General features: G+C 48.6%; 1 protein-coding gene across 7 annotated transcripts in view; it reads left to right on the forward strand.

Moving 5' to 3' along the window:
* Positions 1-4,076: 4,076 nt before the first annotated feature.
* Positions 4,077-25,846, forward strand: part of LOC109732925 (early nodulin-93) — a 29,774-nt gene continuing 8,004 nt past the window's right edge. The window contains exons 1-3 of one of the 7 annotated variants that reach the window (XM_040396457.3): positions 4,077-4,214; positions 9,567-9,628; positions 18,440-18,657. In XM_040396457.3, coding sequence (XP_040252391.1) covers positions 4,151-4,214; positions 9,567-9,628; positions 18,440-18,625 — 312 coding nt within the window. In that variant the 5' untranslated portion in view covers positions 4,077-4,150 and the 3' untranslated portion in view covers positions 18,626-18,657. Of the gene's footprint in view, positions 4,215-4,345; positions 4,408-4,509; positions 4,903-9,161; positions 9,424-9,566; positions 9,629-9,717; positions 10,130-18,143; positions 18,338-18,439; positions 19,457-25,846 lie in introns of those variants that run through there. The other 6 variants (XM_020292136.4, XM_040396456.3, XM_020292130.4 and 3 more) reach the window with 6 other exon arrangements.

Below are 25,846 nucleotides of genomic sequence, written 5' to 3' on the forward strand. Positions count from 1 at the left end.
TCTGATCTATTATGGCATTTTCGGAAAACGCCTCTCAATCTGTAGTGGCATTTCGCAAAACGCTCCAAAAACTATTATATATTACCACACTTTTCAAAATGCCACTAATTAAGCATGTTTTCAGGCATTTTTTCAGAATGCCTGCTAACGAGGTCAAAACGCCTTTAAAGAAAGGTAATCTAAGGCACTTTTTTAATGCCTTCTAGAAAATGCCTTTGTTTCTCAACCGTGTTGTAGTGAAAGGAGCAAACCTAAGGGCATTTCTAATCGATCCCTTAAAAATAGAGAAGTAAATCTTGGAGTAAACCTTAGTGGCTTATACATTTTGTCGAACACTTGCTATGCACCTCCGTGGCGAGTGGCAACCATGGTGACCACGCCGGCGGCGAGCAGCAGCAGCAAAGGCACGCAACTGGGAGGAGGAGCAGCAGCAGCGCATGCCCCGGTGGCAGCGAGTAGTAGCAGCACGCAGTGGCGGCGAAGCAGTACCAGCATGCACCGGCGACGGAGCAGCGGTGAGCAGCAGCATGCATCGGCGGCGGAGCAGTAGCAGTAGCAGCACACAGCAGCGGTGGAGCAGTAGTAGCATGCACCGGCGGCGGAGAAGTGGCGAGCATGCACATGCGGCGGAGCAGCGACGAGCAGCAGCAGTACCAGTAGCAGCACGGAGCGGCGGCGGAGCAGTAGCAACATGCACTGGCGGCGGAGCAGGGGCGAGCAATAGCAGCAGCAGCGAGCAGTAGCAGCACACACCGGCAGGGGCGAGCGGTAGCAACGCGCAGCAGCAGTACGCAGCAGCGAGCAGTAGCAGCACACACCGGCAGGGGCGAGCAGTAGCAACGCGCAGCAGCAGCAACATTTAGTGGTCGTACCAGTAGTAGTACGTACAGGGGTCGCCGGCAAGGCCGTGCACTACTAGGAAAAGGCCTACTGATGGCGCACCTAATTTGGCCATTAATGGCGCATTAGTGGTGCGCCATTAGTAGCACGCCATTAGTATATTTTACTAATGGCGCACCACTGGTGCGTCATTAGTATCTGGTATACTAATGGCACACCCCAGATGCGCCATTAGTATATACAACAGTGCGCCATTAGTATGCCTCCCAGGGGGCTATGTATACCCAGGTGCTTTGGCATACTAATGGCGCACCATCCCACGGTGCGCCATTAGTAGTTTAAAAAATAAAAATAAAAAAAATTTGAAAAAAATTTGAAACATAATTACTAATGGCGCACCGTGGGCAGGTGCGCCATTACTAGTTACAACTAGTAATGGCGCACTGTGTCTGGATACGCCATTAGTATGTTTGGACAGGCGCACTAGTTAAAAAAAATTGATACTAATGGCGCACCCTGGGCCAGGTGCGCCATTAGTATGTTTAAAACAGGCGCACTAGTTAAAAAAAAAATTTGATACTAATGGCGCACCCTGGGCCAGGTGCGCCATTAGTAGTTTCAACTCTAATGGCGTATCAGAAGGTGGTGCGCCATTAGTATATACTAATGGCGCACTGCTTGTCTGGTGCGCCATTAGTGTCAATCCCATCTATAGCCCTTTTTCTAGTAGTGGTGGGAGCTTCACGTAAGTCATTGGCCGGCCACGAGGAGGCATTTGCGTGAAGAAAAATTATACTCGACCGCCTCTAAACGGAGTAAATACAGGGAGAAATTTAGGGATGGAGTAAAAATTATACTCCCTTACTGCGGATTGGGGATCGGTTAGATGCCGGTTAGAGGAGTAAGAGCATCTACAGTCGGACATAGCAAATATGACTCCTTAAACGCCCGCGGATGCGCCCAGTCAGTGACCAGGCGTGTCCGTTTTGAGCCCCCTATTTGTCCGTCCGTACAACCCCACTTTTCATTTTCTTCCTATATGAAGAAAGAGAACGAAAGAATGAATAAATAAAGAGAAAAGGTGGTACAGGGTGGGGTCGTGTCCTACATGGCGGTCTGAGACCGGACGCGTCCGTGAGCCCTCATATCCTCCTTACATTTGAGATGGATATGACGGTTCGCTGACAGGCGGGACGTATAGGGATTGATATGAGGGGGTCACGTTTTTCCTTCTCTCTTATATTCGGTCACTGACCGGGCGCGTCCGCGGGTGTATGAGAGATAGTTTGAGACGCAAACTGTAGATGACCTAAGAGCATCTATAGCCGGGCGCCTCATACGCCCGGGCGGGCCGCCCAGTCACTGTTCGGTCACGATTTTTCGAACAAGACGTGCTCCTTAAACGGGCCTCAAACACCCGGGATGACCGGCACCCCTCATATCCAGCCAAAATATGGGGCGGATACGGGGGCGCCCGGGCGCGCCCGCCACGTCGGACTGACGGTGGGTCCCACGCGGAAACGCCCGGAAACCCGACAGTCCGAAGCTCGTCTCCTCCATCGGACCGATGTCGCCGCGTGGCGCTGCTCCGGCGGGCCGCGTAGTGCCTAGCCCGGCTATTTAAGTCGACTGGCGGCACCCAAACCCTACCATCCACATTTTCATCCGCCTGTCCGCTGCCGCTGCCACTTTCCACTCCCCTCGTCCGCCTAGTAGCCATGCCCCCACGCCGCCGGGTGAGGAGCGAGCCATTTCTAACGTCGAAGCGCCGGCTCGAAATCCTTAAGCAGATCCGGGCAAGGCGCGAAGCCCGGATAGCCGCTTGGATACCTCCAGATGCAGTGGATCCGGAGGAGGAGTTGGACCCGGAGGAGGAGGAGGAGGAGGAGGAGGTTCAGGAGAAGGAGGTTGATGAGGATGAGAATGAGCCGGAGGAGGAGGAGGTTCAGGAGAAGGAGGTTGATGAGGATGAGAATGAGACGGAGGAGGAGGAGGAGGAGGAGGTTCAGGAGAAGGAGGTTGATGAGGATGAGAATGAGCCGGAGGAGGAGGAGGTTCAGGAGAAGGAGGTTGATGAGGATGAGAATGAGACGGAGGAGGAGGAGGAGGAGGAGGTTCAGGAGAAGGAGGTTGATGAGGATGAGAATGAGACGGAGGAGGAGGAGGAGGAGGAGGTTCAGGAGAAGGAGGTTGATGAGGATGAGAATGAGCCGGAGGAGGAGGAGGATGTGGGGGACGCTGGCAACGTGGGTCTGCAGGCGGAGCAACGGGACATCCTCGATTCCCTCCGCTTGGAGTCTGTTGCGGAGGCCAGACGCCGTCGACGACAGGAGATGGAGGCCGTGGAGGAGGCGGAGATGCTCGCCTACATAGATGAGGTCGAGCAGAAGGAGGGTGAGCCGGAGCCCGGCACCGTCGTCGTGGATATCTCCGACGACGAAGATTAGCTAGGATAGTACGTAGGATTTTTTTGCATACTTTGTGCCTGTTCGGTTTCACTTCACTCCCTCGATTCCGCTCCCGGAGTGGAGCATGCTGTAGCTCATTTTCACAGAGTGGCTCAAGCCCAGCTCCACAACTCCGCGGAGTGGAGCGGGGTGAAGTGATTCCAAACAGGGCTTTTGTATTGATCTAGGAGTCGAAATATAAAAGAGGATACAGAGTGACTAATTTGAGGCGTGACCAGTTATTGTCGGCAGACGCCCCCGGTCGCGTCCAGGCGTTTTGAGAGAAGGATTTGTAAAATCTGACTGTAGATGCTCTAACATCGCATTTTTATTTCTCTAACCGGTTATAAAGAATCGGTTAGAAATGGTATAATAGTACTACCACTGCCACTAGTAGTTTCGCGGCAGGGAACGACGCCGGCGAAAGTACCGAACCGCTCATGGAGTTTGCCGGATCGACGCGGCCGGGTTGGCGGAAAACCGGGAGCGCCAAAACGGAGGGCACACTGCGCTCAACTCGCGCACATGCTGCTAGTGTAGTGTTATCCTACGCAGAGTTGCCTCCTCTTATCCAGTTGCAGTGGAGTGCAGTGCACGTGAGATGGTTTTTATATGACCAGCGAGGCAGGGCGGCGCCACCTGTGCTCTGCCGCAGCGCCCACCACGCCCGCCCGCCGGTATCGCTAGCTCGCCTGAACCACGCAAAACCACGGTCTCTTCCCACTGTATCGTCTTCTTGCGCGCAGACTGGTCACCGGTTTCCTGCGACCTATAAAAATCCGGACAGAGCACATTTCCTATCCATCTCACCTAACTCACACTGCTGCTGACACTTCGCGCCACCAAGCTCTGCTCCTGCGAAGATGTGTACCGTAACCCGAGCCCACCTCGACCAAAGGCTCGCCGCCGCCAAGCGCTGCTCCAGAGGTAACCAACAAACGATATCATGCCCCGCCGGTCCTCCAGGACGGTTCAGGGCACATTGCAGCTTTGTGTACTGTCTGTGCTGAAACTTGCTAGCCGGTAACATGCACGCCATTGTTGATTCGCAACTGCAGAGGCAGCCATTGCGGGAGCCAAGGCCGCCGCCGTCGCCACCGTTGCAACCGCAGTCCCCACCGTAAGTACACGTTTCTCAGCCGGCACCGCTATCTTGCAAGCATCCCCAAGATCCAACAATCATGCATCTCACCGTCTTCTTCCTCCGTGCCTTTCTCTGCAGCTGGCGAGCGTGAGGATGCTGCCGTGGGCGAGGGCGCACCTCAACCCAACCGGGCAGGCGCTCATCATCTCCACCGTCGCCGGGATGGCCTACTTCATCGTCGCCGACAAGACCATCGTATCAATGGCCAGGAAGCACTCCTACGAGGACGCGCCGGAGCACCTCAAGAACACCTCCTTCCAGTAGTTAGACTATAAGCTGTGCTCCAGCCCGTACGTGTCTGCTGAAAGATAGTATTATGTTCAGCACTTATCCGAGATCAGGCGAGGCTTGCAGACAGTGAGTGGAGTGCTGTACTGGTCTTCTCTGCGTGCAATTAGCACTTATCTGATCAAGTAATCATCATGTATCCAGCCAGTAATCTTGAATTAATAATAACTTGCATTTGTACAACTCAGGTTTACCAACCATCGCCCATCTTACATTTTCTTGTTTGTGGTTATCATCGCAAAGTCTTTTTTACCGGTTAAGGTAGCTACCGGTGAAGCATCGACTGGCCATTTTGCTCGTGATTCGTGCTGTGGTGGCCCACATCCAATGTATAAGAGTGTATTTGTGGCAGTTAATCTTTTGCATATAGTCAAATCAGTGTCGGATTAATAGGTTTTGCAGTGGGATGTATGTATGCATGCGATGTCTCTTCCCTCTCCCTCTCCCAAACAAATCCATGCATTTTATTTTTGTTTACATTTTTAGATGGCCAATATTTTTACAGTAATGCTCTATTATTTTATTTTTTTCATATATTCAAATTCCTGAACATAAAATCTTCAGAATAAGACCAATCTTGAATATATTTAAACTAGTTTAATTTTTACTATTTCAATCATATCAAAATATTAATTTCACTCATTTCAAATTTCAATTTTCAAAATAATTGAAACGATTGAATCCACGTTTCTGAATATAGTTTTCTTAAGTTGTTGAAACCAGTTTGTGTGAAATTGATTCGTTCAAATACATTGTACAAGAAAACTACGAAATGTGAGATTTCAAATATGTGAAATTGAATGTTTCATTGTGTGAAATCGATTATTTCAAATATATGAAACTAGTACTTTCCAAATATATGAAACTGGTATTTTTTTAATATATGAAACATAATTTTGTGTGTTTATCAACTTTCTTATTCCAGTGTGTAAAAATATGTGAAATGGATTATTTCAAACATGTTTTAATATGTGATTTTTTAGTGTGTTTGTCAAGTTGCTTATTCCGCTGCGTGAACATCTGTGAAACAGGTTATTTCAAATATGTGAATTTGGTTGTTTCATTACCCGGAATTGATTATTAAAAATATATGAAACTTGTATTTCTCTGATATATGAAATATATTAGTGTGAAATTGTTTTTTCAATTGAGTGACTGTAATGTGTTTTTTTTTTGAAACTAGTGAAATGAGTGAAATATATATTATGTAATGAGTGTAATCAATTTTCTAAAATAAGTGAAATATAGTATTTCAGTTGAGTGAAATCAATTTTTCAAAACAAATGAGTGATACCAGCTTTTTAAAACAAGTGAAATATAACTTTTTGGTGTGAAACTGCTTACTTCAATGTTTGAAACTGATATTTCTACTGAGTGAAATCCGTTTCAATATATTTTTGTAAATACGAAGTGAAATTAGTTTTTGAGATATATCTTTAATGAGTGAAACCATTTTTTTAATCAGTGAAATGTGCTTTTTTGGATACCAGAATCCGTACGCCCGGACTGCTAAGCGGACATATACAGGTCCTCGTTGGATGTCGAAAGTGGTCTGGACACTGCGGTCTGGACATATAGTGAAGGTTTGAGGGTCCACCTTGAAGATGCCCTTAATAGAGCAATCGTGCGCCAGCAACCCTATCCCAGTTTAGAACTATCTTCCCTTTGATCAAACCTTCGAAGTTCGGAATGTGCTCCACTTCCATCTCCATTTCCTCCTGGATGTTGACTTCATCATCAACTCGACATGTTCGTAGTCCGATTTTGATGAACCAATGAACTCTTTTTGACTGAATTCATCAACCTCATGGTCTGTATACTCCTCATCCTACGAGACTGACAAATCCATTGTTTTTCCTATAAAAGAATCCAAAAAAACTGCTTAGACATTATTGAACACATAGAGGGCAAAGGTGTATGACGGGAGGAGCGGGACGTACTGCGGTGGCGAGAATGGTATGAAGGAGTTTTGTGGTGGTGATGGTTATGCCGACACTGTGGGGTCATAACGATGGCAAAGCTAGGGTGACTATGAAGCTAGGGAAGGGATGTCGTGGACGAGGGAGAAAAGAGGAGACAAAAATGGCAGGTCTACCTAGGCCGAGGTGATTTGATGAAATTTTGTGGTGGGTCTTATTTGTCGGATCCGACATGGCGGACGTGTCAGAGCCTCCCCATAACCGTTCCAGATATGGGCTAGATATGATGGGTGTCGGTCGGCCCGGATGTATGGGGCCCATTTGAGGGGGCCGGTTGGGTTGTTATTTCTTGAACCCATCCGCCAGCCCATATAAAGGGTATGATACAAAGCCAATATAAAGGATCCGGTTGTAGATGCTCTAAGCATTGAACGCGAAGGTCTCACGTTCGCTAAGGTGCGCAAAGACAACCACTGCAATGTTAGTGTATTCCTAATTAAGGGCATTTTCAATGTTGACCCGCAAATTTTCTCCCGCGTCCGTCCCGAGACAGAGGAACCAGTCCGTGGACACGGATGCGGGAGCCACATACATTTCAAGACGGTTTTTCACAAACCCGACGGAATTCATCAAAGTTCGGATAGAAAATAGCGCAAGTCATCTATACATAGCATGCAAATAAGTCTATTAAAACAATAGCCAAATTTAACGAGCTTAACCGGATGTTCAACAAGCTTTTCATGAATGGATCATGTCGTCACACATACTGCCGCTTTAGCTTCATCCAACAGTGTATGTACATAAAAAGGCCGTCCTCTATCCTGTGGTACATCATGGCAATGCTTACGGGACAATGTGTAGAGAAACATTGAGTGAGCGAATGATTCAATCAACAAGTTGAGCAGGAGGAAGCAAAACTTTACGATGTCCTTCGCTGCCGTGTCCAATGGCCACATTGCCTCCAGGCCGAGTAACCGTGTAACAAAACTTGGTAGTCTGGACGGCATACCATCGATACGATAACGACTTCACATTGAGATCATGGATGATGTGCATGTCATAGAGCGCAATGTGCTTTCGCTCGTGAAACGAATCATGCACGCGCTGCCAGAAGATCCCTCTTCTGCTCAAGCCTACGAACTCCATGGATATGGCCAAGCACGCATCGCACAACAACTCATCCTCCATGGTCGAGTACCCCCACCATTCTTTGTGGTCACGACATGCCATTCGAAAATAAGCTCAATTACATTTGACCGAACACCTGCCAGGCATGGTGTCAGCCATGGACATCGTCGACAGGGGGGGAGGGGGAGTGTACCTAGCTACAGACGGGTCCTGGGTGGACGGCGCCGTCGTAAAAGGTGAGGGGGCGCGTCGGTGCTGATTGCGTACGTCTGGCAATGCCTGTGTGGCGGCCGGAGAGGTATAGTGACAATGTCGGAGAAGGAGGAAGCAAGGGGGAGAAGGGGCGGCTTGGAAGAAAATGTGACCGGGAGGAGAGACGGGTTTAGTGGCCGGGGGTTCGGAGTCCTACGTGGCTACTGTCCGGACTCCCGCAACCCACCTCCCACTTGCTTCCAATTTGCAGGAAAAAGTGCCTCCGGATCGGTCAGCAGACCGGTACACGCATTGAATGGCAAAACACGCCCGAACCGCGTAGTTTGAATATGTGCGGGCGGTTTGAGGGTTGATATTGGAGATGCCCTAAAATGAGTATAACGCATAGTTTACCTAGCTAAAATAAATTTAAATTGAGATTTAAAGTTCCTTTGAGAATTTTGAACGGTATCCTGTTGGTTTTATTCGGTAGCCGCATCTTTTGCCCCCTCATGGCATTTGTTCAGTATATTTCGTAGCCATGACCTTGGCCGGGATCGGGATTCGCGAAGATGGGAGATGTACGGTGGTTGTGTGCGAGCGGTGACGTAGCTAGCTAGTGAAAACCTTAACGTTATTTGAATGGGTGATTGACTTTATATTTCCCCGCAACCAAGGTGATGAACGAAGACGAACCAACATGTGGTTGAATGGTTAGGAGGATAGAGGTATTCTCAACCCACTAGGGTTCAAGTCATGATAAATTAAGGATTTACAGCTATGCGTGTTCAGTGAGAGAAGTCGTTTCCGTCAATTACAAGGCGGCCAGGGTGACTTTGACTGTATGCTTGTATATACCAGCGCGGTTAAGAAAAAGTTGATCAACAAAGGATTTGCAGCGAACCAGTCGCGGAATTGGACTGCTGCCGGGTTGGATGAAAACAGGGAGCGCCCACACAGATCTCCAACAAAACGGAGGGCACACTCACGCACATGCCCCTACGTCTTATCCTACGCAGGAGCACGCTCCCTGCCAACCCTGATCGCTCCATGCCTCATTTTTATCCAGTTGCGGTGCAGTGGTCATCAAAAAGTATGAGACGCGAGTCACGTGGGATGGTTTTTATATGCGGACCATCTGTGCTCTGCCGCGTCGCCGGCCATCCCGCCCGCCCGCCGCTCGTCTGAAAACCACGGTCTCGCTCCCCACCGTATCAGCTAGCATTCCTCTCCGCACGCCGGTTTCGCTGTTTCTCGTAGCCTATAAATCCGGCCGGAGCACCCAGCTCTGCCCCATCCCATCTCACACACCACTACTCATCTTGCCTCACACACTTCACTGCTAGCTACTAGTAGTTCACTTCCTTGGGTTCTCGTGCCACCGAGCTCTCTCCCGCCAAGATGTCGACGGTGACCCCTGCCTACCTCGACCAGAGGCTCGCCGCCGCCAAGCGCTCCTCCAGAGGTAACCAAAACGATATGCTGGCCCGCCGGTTCACCATGCCGGCAATGCTCTTGGCGCTCTGTTCAAGTACATTGTAGCTTTCTGTACGGTCTGTGCTGAAACTTGGTCGTCATTAACATCCCTACGTCGATTCGAAACTGCAGAGGCCGCCATGGCGGGAGCCAAGGCCGCGGCCGTCGCCACCGTCGCCGCCGCAATCCCCACCGTAAGTACACGTTTCTCACCTTGCAAACATCCCCAAGATCTAACAATCATGCATCTCACTGTCTTCTTCCTCCGTGCCTTTCTCTGCAGCTGGCGAGCGTGAGGATGCTGCCGTGGGCGAGGGCGCACCTCAACCCAACCGGGCAAGCGCTCATCATCTCCACCGTCGCCGGGATGGCCTACTTCATCGTCGCCGACAAGACCATCCTCTCCATGGCCAGGAAGCACTCCTTCGACGACGCGCCAGAGCACCTCAAGAACACCTCCTTCCACTAATTAGACTGTAATAACAGATCCATTAGCAGTGCGCGATAAGCTGTGTGCGCCAGCCCGTACGTGTCTGCTGAAAGATGGTGTGTAACGTTCAGCACTTACCCGAGGCTTGCAGACAGTCAGTGGTGTGGTGTACTGCTCTTCTCTGCGTGCAAGGACTTGTCTGATCAAGTAATCATCATGTATCCAGCCAGTAATCTTGAACTAATAATAACTTGCATTTGTACAACTCAGATTCACCTGCCACTTAGTACATTTTCTTGTTCGTGGTTATCATTTGACATGTGGCAATGTCCGAGCATGCATAAGACAAAAGTAACTCTGCATTCTTTGGCCCTGTTTGGATCATGGGTTAGAACTAGTTTGGGTTAGTTGGGGGCTTAAATAACCCAAAAGTATCCAAACAGGTAGGGTTAGAGTGGGTTAGTTCCATCTAACCCAACTATCCCGGTGAAGAGGTGCTTATTTGAGTTAGAGTGGGTTAGAATATAACTCTAACTCTAACTGTGTTAGAGTATCCAAACAGGGCCTTTGACCCCCCGTTCCTCCCCTGTTTTGGGGTGCACATCGGGATCATGCCACCTCACTTGTTAAATCAATAGATGCCGCCGCAAATTAGGAAAGTTTTTATAAAGAAAAAAAAACCTCATAGCACTCATGCATTTCAACAAAGGAGAGAGCGACAAATCCCTATTGTGCCTGAAGCAGGGATCATGCACACCACCCCCACGCTCTAGAATAAGGATTTGTGCATACGACAAGAAATGTTTCATGGAATCTTCTTTGTCCGGGTAGAAAGTAGTGTTAGGGGCAACTCATTTCGTCTGTCCATATCTGTTTGGATTGCCGCGGACAAAAACGCAGGCCCAATGCGTCGGCTCAAACTCAAAATGCGTCCGCTTCGTATGCTCGTCGACCCATTTCAGGCCTAAATTTAGAATTGAAATGTGTCGGTGTGGACGCGCCGCGCGTCCCCTCGATGTCCGCCGCGGCCCCACATGTCGGCCAGCCAACTACCAAGTCGTATTCACCAAGGGCCCACGCGTCAGCGGCTAGAAGCTACGGCGGCCTGCCTTTTTAATCCACGAGTGCGCCAAGGGGGAGAGGGGACTCATCCACTTCCACTGCCTGTCCACATCTACCCCCCCATCCACCCGCGTGCTCCCTCGCCGGCGACCACCAAACCTTAGGCATGCGTTTCTTCAGCGGCTCCGGCAAGAGCAAGGGGAAGTTCGCCCCCGGCGCATCCTCCTCTTACGCGGTTCCTCCTTCGCCGCCACGCCTGCCCGTCCCGCGAAGCAGCGCCTGCACATTTCGGTGCACCAAGCACGCTGGCACTAGCTGTACAGGCAGCCATTGCCATAGTTGGATGTCACGCTGCCGCACAACTGGCATTTCGATCCGCAGCGCATCCCAGTGCCGGTGGTGCCATGGACGCAGCGGCCGCGTACCTAGAGCACTGGAGGCAGCGCGCTGACGGAGGAGCGTGCGCAAGGCGAGCGGCTGATGCAGAGGAAGAGCGAGAAGGAGGAGGAGCGCAGATAGAAGGAGGAGGAGGAGCGCCGAGCCAGCGCAGCAGGGCGACGTGGCCGGGCCTGGGAGGTGGCATTCCCGTGGGCTGGCCCGGCGCCCCAGTTGGTCGACCTGACCGGCGTTCCTTCGGATGCCTAGGGCACCGTGCGTGGTGGCGCGGACTTTTTTAATTTTATGTTTAATGTAAATGTAGACTTTGGGTGGCGGCTGACTGGTTTTAATGCATTATTTATGTTTATGTTTGAACGTGATTGTTTATTTTAAGTCAGCATTCAAAAATGTGAGTCGGGCCAGCGTTGGATGCATGGGCAGACCCCAAATGAAAAACCAGACACCGGCGTCCACGCGTCGACCCAAACGGATAAAAAATGGACAAAGCGCGCGTCTGTTTGGGTCGACGAGTTGGTGTTGCTCTTAGGGCACCTCCAACGGGAACCTCGCAAATTTCCTCCCGCATCCGTCCGCGGATAGGGGTGACCAGTCTGCGGACATGGACGCGGGCATACATTTTAGTAACAGTTCGAACTAATTGGACAAGATTCGATAAAACCGAGTGGATTTCATTGAAGTTCGGACATAGTTTACATAAAAGGTCGATATTTCGACCGTTTAGCAAAAACACCAAAACCCTATACCGGACGACCACCTCATGCGCGTGGCCGCCCTGCCCTGCCGCACCGCTGTCTCTGTCGGTGACGTCGTCTTGTCGTCTGATACGTCTCCAACGTATCTATAATTTTTGATTGTTCCATGCTATTATATTATCTGTTTTGGATGTTTTATATGCATTAATATGCTATTTTATATTATTTTTGGAACTAACCTATTAACCTAGAGCCCAGTGCCAGTTTCTGTTTTTCCCATGTTTTTGAGTTTCGGAGAAAAGGAATATCAAACGGAGTCCAAACGGAATAAAACTTTCGCGATGATTTTTCTTGGACCAGAAGAGACACCTACAAGATTTGGAGATGAAGTCACAAGACCAACGTGAAGGAAATATGCCCTAGAGGCAATAATAAAGTTATTATTTATATTTCCTTATATCATGATAAATGTTTATTATTCATGCTAGAATTGTATTAACCGGAAACTTAGTACATGTGTGAATACATAGACAAACAGAGTGTCACTAGTATGCCTCTACTTGACTAGCTCGTTGAATCAAAGATGGTTAAATTTCCTAGCCATAGACATGAGTTGTCATTTGATTAATAACGGGATCACATCATTAGAGAATGATGTGATTGACTTGACCCATTCCGTTAGCTTAGCACTTGATCGTTTAGTATGTTGCTATTGCTTTCTTCATGACTTATACATGTTCCTATGACTATGAGATTATGCAACTCCCGAATACCGGAGGAACACCTTGTGTGCTATCAAACGTCACAACGTAACTGGGTGATTATAAAGATGCTCTACAGGTGTCTCCGAAGGCGTTTGTTGGGTTGGCATAGATCGAGATTAGGATTTGTCACTCCGAGTATCGGAGAGGTATCTTTGGGCCCTCTCAGTAATGCACATCACTATAAGCCTTGCGAGCAATGTAACTAATGAGTTAGTTGCGGGATGATGCATTACGGAATGAGTAAAGAGACTTGCCGGTAACGAGATTGAACTAGGTATTGAGATACCGACGATCGAATCTCGGGCAAGTAACATACCGATGACAAAGGGAACAACGTATGTTGTTATGCGGTTTGGCCGATAAAGATCCTCGTAAAATATGTAGGAGCCAATATGAGCATCCAGGTTTCGCTGTTGGTTATTGACCATAGATGAGTCTCGGTCATGTCTACATAGTTCTCGAACCCGTAGGGTCCGCGCGCTTAACGTTCGGTGACGATCGGTATTATGAGTTTATGTGTTTTGATGTACCGAAGGTTGTTCGGAGTCCCAGATGAGATCAGAGACATGACGAGGAGTCTCGAAATGTTTGAGACGTAAAGATCGATATATTGGAAGGCTATATTCGGACATCGGAAAGGTTCTGAGTGGTTCGGGTATTTATCGAAGTACCCGAGAGTTACGGGAATTCGCCGGGGAGTATATGGGCCTTATTGGGCTTTAGGGGAGAGAGAGAGGGGTTGCCTAGGGCAGGCCGCGCGCCCCCCAAGGCCTAGTCCGAATTGGACTAGGGGGAGGGGTGGCGCCCCCTCCTTCCTTCTCTTCTCTCTTCCCCTTCCTTCTCTCCTACTCCTACTACTTGGAAGGGGGGGAATCCTACTCCCGGTGGGAGTAGGACTCCCCAAGGCGCGCCATAGTAGAGGGCCGGCCCTCCCCCTCCTCCACTCCTTTATATACAGGAGAGGGGGCACCCCACAGACACACAAGTTGATCATTGATCTCTTAGCCGTGTGCGGTGCCGCCCTCCACCATAATCCACCTCGGTCATATCGTCGTAGTGCTTAGGCGAAGCCCTGCGCCGGTAGCTTCATCATCACCGTTATCATGCTGTTGTGCTGACGAAGCTCAGCCTCGAAGCTCTACTGGATCGTGAGTTCGTGGGACGTCACTGAGCTGAACGTGTGCAGATCGCGGAGGTGCTGTACGTTCGGTACTAGGATCGGTCGATCGTGAAGACGTACGACTACATCAACCGCGTTGTCATAACGCTTCCGCTTTCGGTCTATGAGGGTACGTGGACAACACTCTCCCCTCTCGTTGCTATGCATCACCATGATCTTGCGTGTGCGTAGGATTTTTTTTGAAATTACTGCATAACCCAACACAACGAGGCGACGACAAGCCGTAGGGGCACGCCCCCTGGCTTGTGGCCCCCTCGGGAGTCCACCGACCTCCTTCCTTGGCCTATAAATATATATTACCAAACCCTCAGTAAAAGCCACAAAAATACTTTTCCACCACCGCAACCTTCTGTTCCCGTGAGATCTCATCTTGGGGCCTTTTCTGGCGATCTACGTGAGGGAGATTCAATCACGGAGGGCATCTACATCAACCCTATTACCCTTCCGATGAAGCGTGAGTAGTTTACCTCAGACCTACGGGTCCATAGCAAGTAGCTAGATGGCTTCTTCTCTCTCTTTGATTCTCAATACCATGTTCTACTCGATGTTCTTGGAGTCTATCCGATGTAATCTTCTTTTGCGGTGTGTTTCTCGAGATCCAATGAATTGTGGATTTATTATCGGATTATCTATGAATATTATTTGAATCTTCTTTGAATTCTTATATGCATGATTTGATATATTTATATTTCACTTTGAATTATCGGTTTGGTTTGGCCAACTAGATTGGTATTTCTTGCAATGGGAGAGGTGCTTAGTTTTGGGTTCAATCTTGCGGTGTCCTCACCCAGTGACAAAGTAGGGGTAGCGAGACACGTATTGTATTGTTGCCATCAAGTATAAAATGATGGGGTTTTCATCATATTGTTTGAGTTTATCCCTCTACATTATGTCATCTTACTTAAGGCGTTACTCCGTTCTTTATGAACTTAATACTCTAGATGCATGCTGGATAGCGGTCGATGTGTGGAGTAATAGTAGTAGATGCAGAATTGTTTCGGTCTATTTGACACGGACGTGATGCCTATATGCATAATCATTGCCTTGGATATCGTCATAACTTTGCGCTTTTCTATCAATTGCTCGACAGTAATTTGTTTACCCACTCTATTATTTACCTTCATGAGAGAAACCTCTAGTGAAACATATGGCCCTCGGGTCTATTTTCCATCATATATTTTCAGATCTATAAACAAAAAATACCAAAAATACATTGCTGCAATTTTATTTACTTTTACTTTTTAGCAATCTTTTATACCTATCTCTATCACATCTCACCTTTGCAATTGACCGAGAAGGGATATTGACAATCCCTTTATCACGTTGGGTGCAAGTGTTTGATTGTTTGTGCAGGTGCATAGATTAGGGACTTGCTTGTACCTCCTACTGGATAGATACCTTGGTTCTCTAACTGAGGGAAATACTTATCTCTACTTTGCTGCATCACCCTTTCCTCTTCAAGGGAAAACCAACGCAAGCTCAAGAAGTTGCATCGTCGTCGTGATTCCTCCAGCGGTGCAACGACACCGGAGGGCCGCGACAGCCTTGTCCGGCGGCTGCCTGCCGCTCGCGGAGGAGCCGCTCCACCTCCTGCTGCGCCGCACGGAGTGCCCTCGCGGCCACTATCGATGTGGCCTTCAGAGCCCTGGCGGACCAGCGTTGGTGGATGAGTAGCTAAGCAACCACTCCTCGCCGATCTTGGCGAGCTCGCCGTCAAGACGGCGGCGGCTGTCTCCCAGTGGTCATGAAGCGGTCGAGTGCCCAAGTCGTGGCGAGATCAGGGTTGTTGTGGACCTAGTTTGGTGCCACATCGCTCTTCGCGAACGTGGAGCAGCGACCGGCATTGCGCCGGTCGTACCTCTCCTACCGTCGAGCCGTGCACTCCGCCTCAGAGACAACGACCCTCGAGGCCGAGGGACCGCCGTAACAGCCTCCTTCGAGGTAGTGGAGGAGGCGGCCCCGCGCCTTCTTGATCGTGGGCGGCAATCTCCTTGACGGCGAGGCGGTGGCGGTGCAGCGGAACGATGGCGCATCCATGCGGCCGTACTGGCCTCATGGTGGGGACGACGGCTCCTCCTTGAGCCGTCGTTCGATCTGGACGCCATGATGGTGTGGGGGCGAGGCCGGCTCCTCCTTCACGCGGCGTATGATTTGGACGACATGGTTGTGCCGGGGCAAGGCCGGCTCCTCCTTCACAGGAAGGAGAGGGAACATGCATCCTCGCCGCATCCAAGCGACTGCAAACTGCCCGCTTTCCTCCAAGAAACCCGCATATGTGCCGAGAAATATACTTCGACCACTCGTACGTCCGCGAGCCGGTCGGCATTAAACACAACGCCGGTTGGCTTCTCGTGTCTGCCCACTATTTAAATGATGCCAGACTCCGGAGAATAACAACAACACACCTCCACTCCCCATTTCCTTCTTGAACATTACCGGTGACGAGGTGAGGAGTGACAAGTTCCCCAGGTCGACCCGGGCATCGTGGTTGTTGTGGACGACGTCGTGTCGTACCACCCCTCCTGTGTCTGCGTCCGCGCCCTGGATGCAGAGAAAGAGAAGCCGGCTGCACGGACATCGACCAGGTGGTGGCCAGCACGCCAGCGCCTGCCGCCATCATCGAGGAGAAGTAGAACACGGGAGGTTGCAGCTGCTTGGGTTCCATGAAGGCCACCGCCGAGGCGACACCGCCGTACGCAACCGGTGTCTTGCCCTGTGGCAGGCCACCATGTCCCCCTACCCAAAAACCAACTCTGGTCCTTGCAGTGTAGGGACCCTCCCCCTCTGGCTGAAGCATCAGCCGACAGTTCCACTCCGATGAGCGATGGGAAAGCGAGCCGCCCTTTGCGTTGAAGCATCTACCTCCGGGGCTCACGGTTGCCGGACATAGGGACAACTATGAAGGCGTGGTCGGCAGTAGACTAGTCAAGGGTATCCATATCGTCGGAATGGATATCCGCCGCCGCCGGCCGTAGACTAGTTTTATCTTATTTTCCGATTTGTATGGCATCCATTATGTTTGCATGAATTTAATTCGGTTTGTTAAAAAGATGTTTAAAATGTATGCAAGGAGCATTGGATGGGGTCTCCGACATCGGCGTCCGTGGACAGATGAGCAAATTGGCGAAATGACGAAAGGTGCAAACCTACCTCGGGTAGTTTCTCAGCAGGGAACGACGCCGACGAAAGTGCCGAACTCTCGCGGAGTTGGCGGAAAATTGGGAGCGCCAAAACGGAGGGCACACCGCACTCCTCTCACGCAAATGCTCCTCCTAGTCTAGTGTTAGAGCATCTCTAGTAGACCCCGCATAAGTGGTCAAACCCGTAAAAATTTTGCGTTTTACAGTTTTGGGCGAAAAAAGTGTCCAGAACAGAAACTGTAAAAGTGGTTCAACCCGTAAAATTTTTAAGGGCCACCCGCAAATGCACACCTGAAACCCTTATCTTTGGAGGTTGGAAAGCCGAATCTAGGGGGCCCGTATACCGGTCAAACCTCGTCGAAGCAATCACGTCGCCGCGGAGTTTGCCGGAATCCGCCCTAAACTCGCCGGAATTCATCACCGCACACCGGAAAAGGCCTCTAGGCGCCGCAATCAGTCGCCGCCGGTTCGAATTGGACGAGCTCGACATAGCCGTGGCCTCCCATGACCTCAGCCTAGCCGCCGGAATCCTCCCGACGCGGCAGGCAAAAGGGCACGACTCGGCTGGCAATAGAGTAAGGCGCGGACTGCGTAGGCGGCGGGGCGTGGCCGGCAAGGCTGGGCGCGGACGACGGAGGCGACGGGGCATGGCCGGCGAGGTTGGGCGCGGCCGGCGCGGTGATGGGGCGCGGCCGACAGGGGCGGGGTGCGGCCGACGGGCGACGGGGCGCGGCCGACGTGCGACGCGTCTTGGCCTGTGAGCGATGGGGCGCGGCCGACGGGGTTGGACGCGACCGGCGTGGCCGGCGCGGCCGGCTGGGGGAAGGGGCGGCAGCGGCCGGACTGAAGGAAGGAGCTCTTTATTCCAGTTTTACAGTATCTATTCGGCCGCAGCTAAAATAAATCTTTGAAGCGTACTTTTTTCAACTCGTATCTCTGTTTTGCAGTTTGCGATTTTAAAGGATCCGCTAGAGATGCTCTTATCCCACGCACGCTCCCTTCTCTGCCAACCCCGATCGATCGATGCCTCCTCTTATCCCGTTGTAGTGGAGTGCAGTGCACGTGAGATGGTTTTATATACGACCAACGAGGCAGGGGCGGCGCCATTGTTGATTCGTAACTGCAGAGGCAGCCAGTCGGTAACATGCATGCCATTGTTGATTCGTAACTGCAGAGGCAGCCATTGCGGGAGCCAAGGCCGCCGCCGTCGCCACCGTTGCAACCGCAGTCCCCACCGTAAGTACACGTTTCTCAGCCGGCACCGCTATCTTGCAAGCATCCCCAAGATCCAACAATCATGCATCTCACCGTCTTCTTCCTCCGTGCCTTTCTCTGCAGCTGGCGAGCGTGAGGATGCTGCCGTGGGCGAGGGCGCACCTCAACCCAACCGGGCAGGCGCTCATCATCTCCACCGTCGCCGGGATGGCCTACTTCATCGTCGCCGACAAGACCATCCTCTCCATGGCCAGGAAGCACTCCTTCCAGGACGCGCCGGAGCACCTCAAGAACATCTCCTTCCACTAATTAGACTAATAGATCCATTAGTACTTTAGTAGTGCGCAATAAGCTGCGTGCGCCAGCCCATCTTATCTTATACATCTTATCTTATATTTACTAATTGAAGGCATCATACGAAGCTCCACGTTAATCCACATCATTAAAAGTGCGTTGGTCATTCTCAATCATCCGATCTATGTTATAGATTTATCTTGACCCTTCAATTTCCGTTACACCCGTGACAAAAAAATAACCAATCTGGACGTAAACATGACCCAACTTGCACATAGTTAACATCAGAAGAAAAATCAATATTTTCCTTAACAAAAACGTTATAAGAGTCGCGATCTCACAAGAAAATTAAACACCGTTATTATAAGAGACATATCTCAATATAAACCGCCATGATGGCATTTCCCTCAAAAAAAGAGACCATATCTCAGAAGAAACAGGACCATCAGCACAGTTGTAAAAAAAACAGGACTATGAGCACGTTTACTAAAAAAAGGGGTCATCACCACGTTCCTCTCCTTTCACGTATGATTCAATCTTTGGTAAACAAAAAACAAAGGAAGCTCCACCCATAAAAGCTCCATCGATAGATAAAAAAAAACAGGACCATGAACAGGTTTCCTAAAAAAGGCCATCACCACGTTCCTCTCCTTTCAGGTATAGATTCGATCTTTGGTGGAAAAAAAAAACAAAGGAAGCCTCCAGCCATAAAAACTACATCGATAGATAAAAAAAGAGAAAATTATCCCACATCACGGATGGGAAGAAAAATCTTCCACGATTCGGTTATAGCACATCGTAATGCCTCTACCCAACCTTGACTGCGGATATAATAAAAAGGAAAAAAAAAACATCGACGTCGACTCCTGTACATGGCCGCGGCCGTCTCCTTCCCTTCAATATTCGTGCACCTACCAGTCGAGACTGACGGCGCCACGCCTTCTCTGATTGTTGAGTTGCATTCTGTGATGGATGACCTTCCGCTTTATGTTCTCCTGCGTGCTACCACCATGGGAAAATCAAGTTTGAATCCAGCATCTATTGCTTGATGGAACGAACCTTCAGGTATGGTCTGATTGCTTAATCGCGTGAATTACATGCACGGATGCAATAAGTGGATGCAATTGTTTATGGTCGGGTTCTGTAAAATTTGGTTACAACTGTACGCATGAGCATGTTAACTGATTGTTTTCTTCACGTAAGTGCACTAAGAACGAGAAACCGCACCATTGCAGACGAACAAAATGAATCTGTCTTGATTGCCTCCTCTCACTTTGCCTTTTGCCACTGTTCACATTGTGTATTACATTTAGTTAATTAATATGGCTATTACTAAGTCGATTGACAATTTTTGGTAAGCTAAGTGCGCATGCCGCGCACGTGGCCACCGGCACACGGGTCTTATCGACCTCGTGCTCGGGGTGTGCTTCCCATTTGGCACATGGCTATTACTATGTCCTTTATCCGTTGCTAGATATGTTAAGTTTAAAGAAAGACAATAGCAGTATATATACGTTGTTTTTCATCCCTTCACTTAATTTAATTATTTGTTGGAAGTGAAGGGAGCTGAAGTTAATTATGTCCCGACCTAATGATGTGGTAAGAGATTCTTCGAACTTGAATTTAATTTTATGGCCATATTTAATTTCCGAATATATATCTCGGTAATATTAGTATTATGAGGCCCCTCATCAGTTATTACTAACAGCATTTACTATTTTATTGGACATTAAAATGTGTTTCGGAATCGCTTTGAGGTTTATAGTATATTATAATCTGTTACTAATGGGAGGCATCATACAAACCCCCAGGTTGACCTATTAAAACACATAAAAATGACCTGAAGATCTAAATTCTACCATTATTAGGATCAAGCAAGCACCGTGAAGTTCAGTTGGGGTCGAGTCCTAAAAGCTTACAATTTTGTATACCATCGTAAACGTGTCTCCCTAGAATTATTGGTTTAGGACCAAGACTCACCTAAAAAAAATAAAGCACAAGTCTAAAAAATTCTCAGACATGAATTTTAGATGGTGGTCGCCCCAATGTCCCAGCAATTTTACATGTTGGATGTCACGACGTGTCCGGCACCTCCGATCAAGGTACATAAGTGATCATTGTTGGTATTATGATATATTCAGGTGCCTGACGCCTCTGATAAAAAATACTGATATATTCTAGGGTTTGAAAATGGCAGGGATAATCATATACAAGGCACATATATATCTGGATTATACAAGGCACACATATATCTGGATTATGTAATGATCGAATCACATGCATATATATACGACATTACCATGTCTTAGATTTCATATGCACATAAATGCTAGAAATAAAAGAAAATACATATATTTGAAATAATGAAGGGCATCAACTGGGAGATATATATGATTTAAACCATAGCAACGGCTACTTTCTACACTTTAATGTCCATACATTGACATGTCAGGGCTTCTGTTAGCCTTAGCCACATTTGGTGACAAGGAACACTTGGCCTAAATATAGCTATATATCAAAGTTAGATACGAGTGAAACATGCTCCAAACATTCATGCAAGTGTGTATGTCCATTAAAAAAGCAATTAAATACTCCCTCCAATCAAATTAATTGACGCAACCTCAAGAAAAAAGATCAAGTAGATTTGTATACATATTCATGAAAATATGTTGAGTTACGTCAGAGCCTTTGGAATAACAATATTAAAATCAATGTAAATAGGGATATAACTAATCAAGAAAAACAATGGTAAAAATTAAATAAGTATTATTAGAGTGTATCACCACGAAACAATTTAGTGACTGCTTATGATTCTCTAATACTAAATTTTGTAGTCTTTAAATTGCTAGCCAGGTGCACGGGTTGACGACTAGTTAGTATAATGTTCAGCACTTATCCGAGATCAGGCGAGGCATGCAGAGAGTGAGTGATGTGGTGTACTGCTCTTCTCTGCGTATCTGATCAAGTAATCATCATGTATCCAGCCAGTAATCTTGAACTAATTATAACTTGCGTTTGTCCAACTTAGGTTCACCTGCCATCGCCCATTTTGCATGTTCTTGTTTGTGGTTATCATTTGACATGTGGCAGTGTCAGAGCATGCAGAAGACCGAAATAACTCTGCATCCTTTGACCCCCTAATCCTCCCCTGTTTTGCGATGCACATCGGGATCATGCCACCTCACTCGTTAAATCTTTTGATAAGGTTTAATAGCCACATTAGGAAAGTTTTTAAAGAAAAAATAATAATTCTCATAGCACTCGTGCATCTATACCAACTAGTAGTAAATATGTACGTGCAATGCACGTTGATATTATGTAATATATTAATTACACATAAATATTAGGTAGGATATTATTTGCATATTAAGTATGTGATTAGCATTGATATTAATATTGTTGGGAATCGTAGCAAAATTTTAAAATTTTCCTACGCTCACCAAGATGCATCTACGGAGTGTACTAGCAACGAGGGGAAGGGAGTGCATCTACATACCCTTGTAGATCGCGAGCGGAAGCGTTCCAATGAATGTGGATGACGGAGTAGTACTCGCCGTGATCCAAATCACCGATGACCGAGTGCCGAACGGACGGCACCTCCGCGTTCAACACACGTACGGTGCAGCGACGTCTCCTCCGTCTTGATCCAGCAAGGGTTTGGGAGAGGTTGATGGAGATCCAACAGCACGACGGCGTGGTGGTGGATGTAGCGGGTCTCCGGCAGGGCTTCGCCGAGCTTCTGCGAGAGAGAGAGAGAGAGGTGTTGCAGGGGAGGAGGGAGGCGCCCAAAGCTGTAGTTTGCTGCCCTCCCTCCCCCCTTTATATAGGCCCCCTTGGGAGGGGGGGGCGGCCAAAACCCATCTAGGGTTGGGGGGGGCGGCGGCCAAGGGGTGGAAAGGGGTGCCTTGCCCCCCAAGGCAAGGGGGAAGCTCCCCCCTAGGGTTCCCAACCCTAGGCGCATGGGGGGAGGCCCAAGGGGGGCGCCCCAGCCCACTAAGGGCTGGTTCCCTTCCACTTTCAGCCCACGGGGCCCTCCGGGACAGGTGGCCCCACCCGGTGGACCCCCGGGACCCTTCCGGTGGTCCCGGTACAATACCGGTAACCCCCGAAACTTTCCCGGTGGCCGAAACTTGACTTCCTATATATAATTCTTCACCTCCGGACCATTCCGGAACCTCTCATGACGTCCGGGATCTCATCCGGGACTCCGAAAAACTTTCGGGTTTCCGCATACATATATCTCTACAACCCTAGCGTCACCGGACCTTAAGTGTGTAGACCCTACGGGTTCGGGAGACATGCAGACATGACCGAGACGCCTCTCCGGTCAATAACCAACAGCGGGATCTGGATACCCATGTTGGCTCCCACATGTTCCACGATGATCTCATCGGATGAACCACGGTGTCGAGGATTCAATCAATCCGTATGCAATTCCCTTTGTCAATCGGTATGTTACTTGCCCGAGATTCGATCGTCGGTATCCCAATACCTTGTTCAATCTCGTTACCGGCAAGTCTCTTTACTCCTACCGCAATGCATGATCCCGTGACTAACGCCTTAGTCACATTGAGCTCATTATGATGATGCATTACCGAGTGGGCCCAGAGATACCTCTCCGTCACACGGAGTGACAAATCCCAGTCTCGATCCGTGCCAACCCAACAGACACTTTCGGAGATACCCGTAGTGCACCTTTATAGTCACCCAGTAACGTTGTGACGTTTGGCACACCCAAAGCACTCCTACGGTATCCGGGAGTTGCACGATCTCATGGTCTAAGGAAAAGATACTTGACATTGGAAAAGCTCTAGCAAACGAAACTACACGATCTTTTATGCTATGCTTAGGATTGGGTCTTGTCCATCACATCATTCTCCTAATGATGTGATCCCGTAATCAATGACATCCAATGTCCATAGTCAGGAAACCATGACTATCTGTTGATCAACGAGCTAGTCAACTAGAGGCTTACTAGGGACACGTTGTGGTCTATGTATTCACACACGTATTACGATTTCCGGACAATACAATTATAGCATGAATAATAGACGATTATCATGAACAAAGAAATATAATAATAACCTTTTATTATTGCCTCTAGGGCATATTTCCAACAGTCTCCCACTTGCACTAGAGTCAATAATCTAGTTACATTGTGATGAATCGAACACCCATTGCGTCCTGGTGTTGATCATGTTTTGCCCTAGGGAGAGGTTTAGTCAACGGATCTGCTACATTCAGGTCCGTATGTACTTTACAAATATCTATGTCTCCATTTTGAACACTTTCACGAATGGAGTTGAAGCGACGCTTGATATGCCTGGTCTTCCTGTGAAACCTGGGCTCCTTCGCAAGGGCAATAGCTCCAGTGTTGTCACAGAAGAGAGTCATTGGGCCCGACGCATTGGGAATCACCCCTAGGTCGGTAATGAACTCCTTCATCCAGACTGCTTCCTGTGCTGCCTCCGAGGCTGCCATGTACTCCGCTTCACATGTAGATCCCGCGACGACGCTTTGCTTGCAACTGCACCAGCTTACTGCTCCTCCATTCAAAATATACACGTATCCAGTCTGTGACTTCGAGTCATCCAGATCTGTGTCGAAGCTAGCGTCGACGTAACCCTTTACGACGAGCTCTTCGTCACCTCCATAAACGAGAAACATATCCTTAGTCCTCTTCAGGTACTTCAGGATATTCTTGACCGCTGTCCAGTGTTCCTTGCCGGGATTACTTTGGTACCTTCCTACCAAACTTACGGCAAGGTTTACATCAGGTCTGGTACACAGCATGGTATACATAATAGACCCTATGGCCGAGGCATAGGGGATGACACTCATCTCTTCTATATCTTCTGCCGTGGTCGGGCATTGAGCCGTGCTCAATTGCACACCTTGCAATACAGGCAAGAACCCCTTCTTGGACTGATCCATACTGAACTTCTTCTATATCTTGTCAAGGTATGTACTCTGTGAAAGACCAATGAGGCGTCTTGATCTATCTCTATAGATCTTGATGCCTAATATATAAGCAGCTTCTCCAAGGTCCTTCATTGAAAAACACTTATTCAAATAGGCATTTATACTTTCCAAGAATTCTATATCATTTCCCATCAATAATATGTCATCCACATATAATATGAGAAATGCTACGTAGCTCCCACTCACTTTCTTGTAAACACAGGCTTCTCCATAAGTCTGTGTAAACCCAAACGCTTTGATCATCTCATCAAAGCGAATGTTCCAACTCCGAGATGCTTGCACCAGCCCATAGATTGAGCGCTGGAGCTTGCATACTTTGTTAGCATTCTTAGGATCGACAAAACCTTCCGGCTGCATCATATACAACTCTTCCTTAAGGAAGCCGTTAAGGAATGCCGTTTTGACGTCCATCTGCCATATCTCATAATCATAGTATGCGGCAATTGCTAACATGATTCGGACGGACTTCAGCTTCGCTACGGGTGAGAAAGTCTCATCGTAGTCAACCCCTTGAACTTGTCGATAACCCTTAGCGACAAGTCGAGCTTTGTTGATGGTCACATTACCATCCGCGTCCGTCTTCTTCTTAAAGATCCATTTGTTTTCTATGGCTCGCCGCTCATCGGGCAAGTCAGTCAAAGTCCATACTTTGTTTTCATACATGGATTCTATCTCGGATTTCATGGCTTCTAGACATTTGTCGGAATCCGGGCCTGCCATCGCTTCTTCATAGTTCGAAGGTTCACCGTTGTCTAACAACATGATTTCCAGGACAGGGTTGCCGTACCACTCTGGTGCGGAACGTGTCCTTGTGGACCTACGAAGTTCAGTAACTTGATCCGAAGCTTCATGATTATCATCATTTACTTCCTCCCCAGTCGGTGCAGGCATCACAGGAACATTTTCCCGCGCTGCGCTACTTTCCGGTTCGGAAGGGGTGACTATCACCTCATCAAGTTCCACTTTCCTCCCACTCAATTCTTTCAAGAGAAACTCCTTCTCCAGAAAGGACCCGTTCTTGGCAACTAAGATCTTGCCTTCGGATCTGAGGTAGAAGGTATACCCAATAGTTTCCTTAGGGTATCCTATGAAGACGCATTTTTCCGATTTGGGTTCGAGCTTTTCAGGTTGAAGTTTCTTGACATAAGCATCGCATCCCCAAACTTTTAGAAACGACAGCTTAGGTTTCTTACCAAACCATAATTCATACGGTGTCGTCTCAACGAATTTCGACGGAGCCCTATTTAAAGTAAA

The sequence above is a fragment of the Aegilops tauschii genome, chromosome 7, assembly GCF_002575655.3.
Source record: "Aegilops tauschii subsp. strangulata cultivar AL8/78 chromosome 7, Aet v6.0, whole genome shotgun sequence".
In the NCBI taxonomy this organism is placed as follows: domain Eukaryota; kingdom Viridiplantae; phylum Streptophyta; class Magnoliopsida; order Poales; family Poaceae; genus Aegilops; species Aegilops tauschii.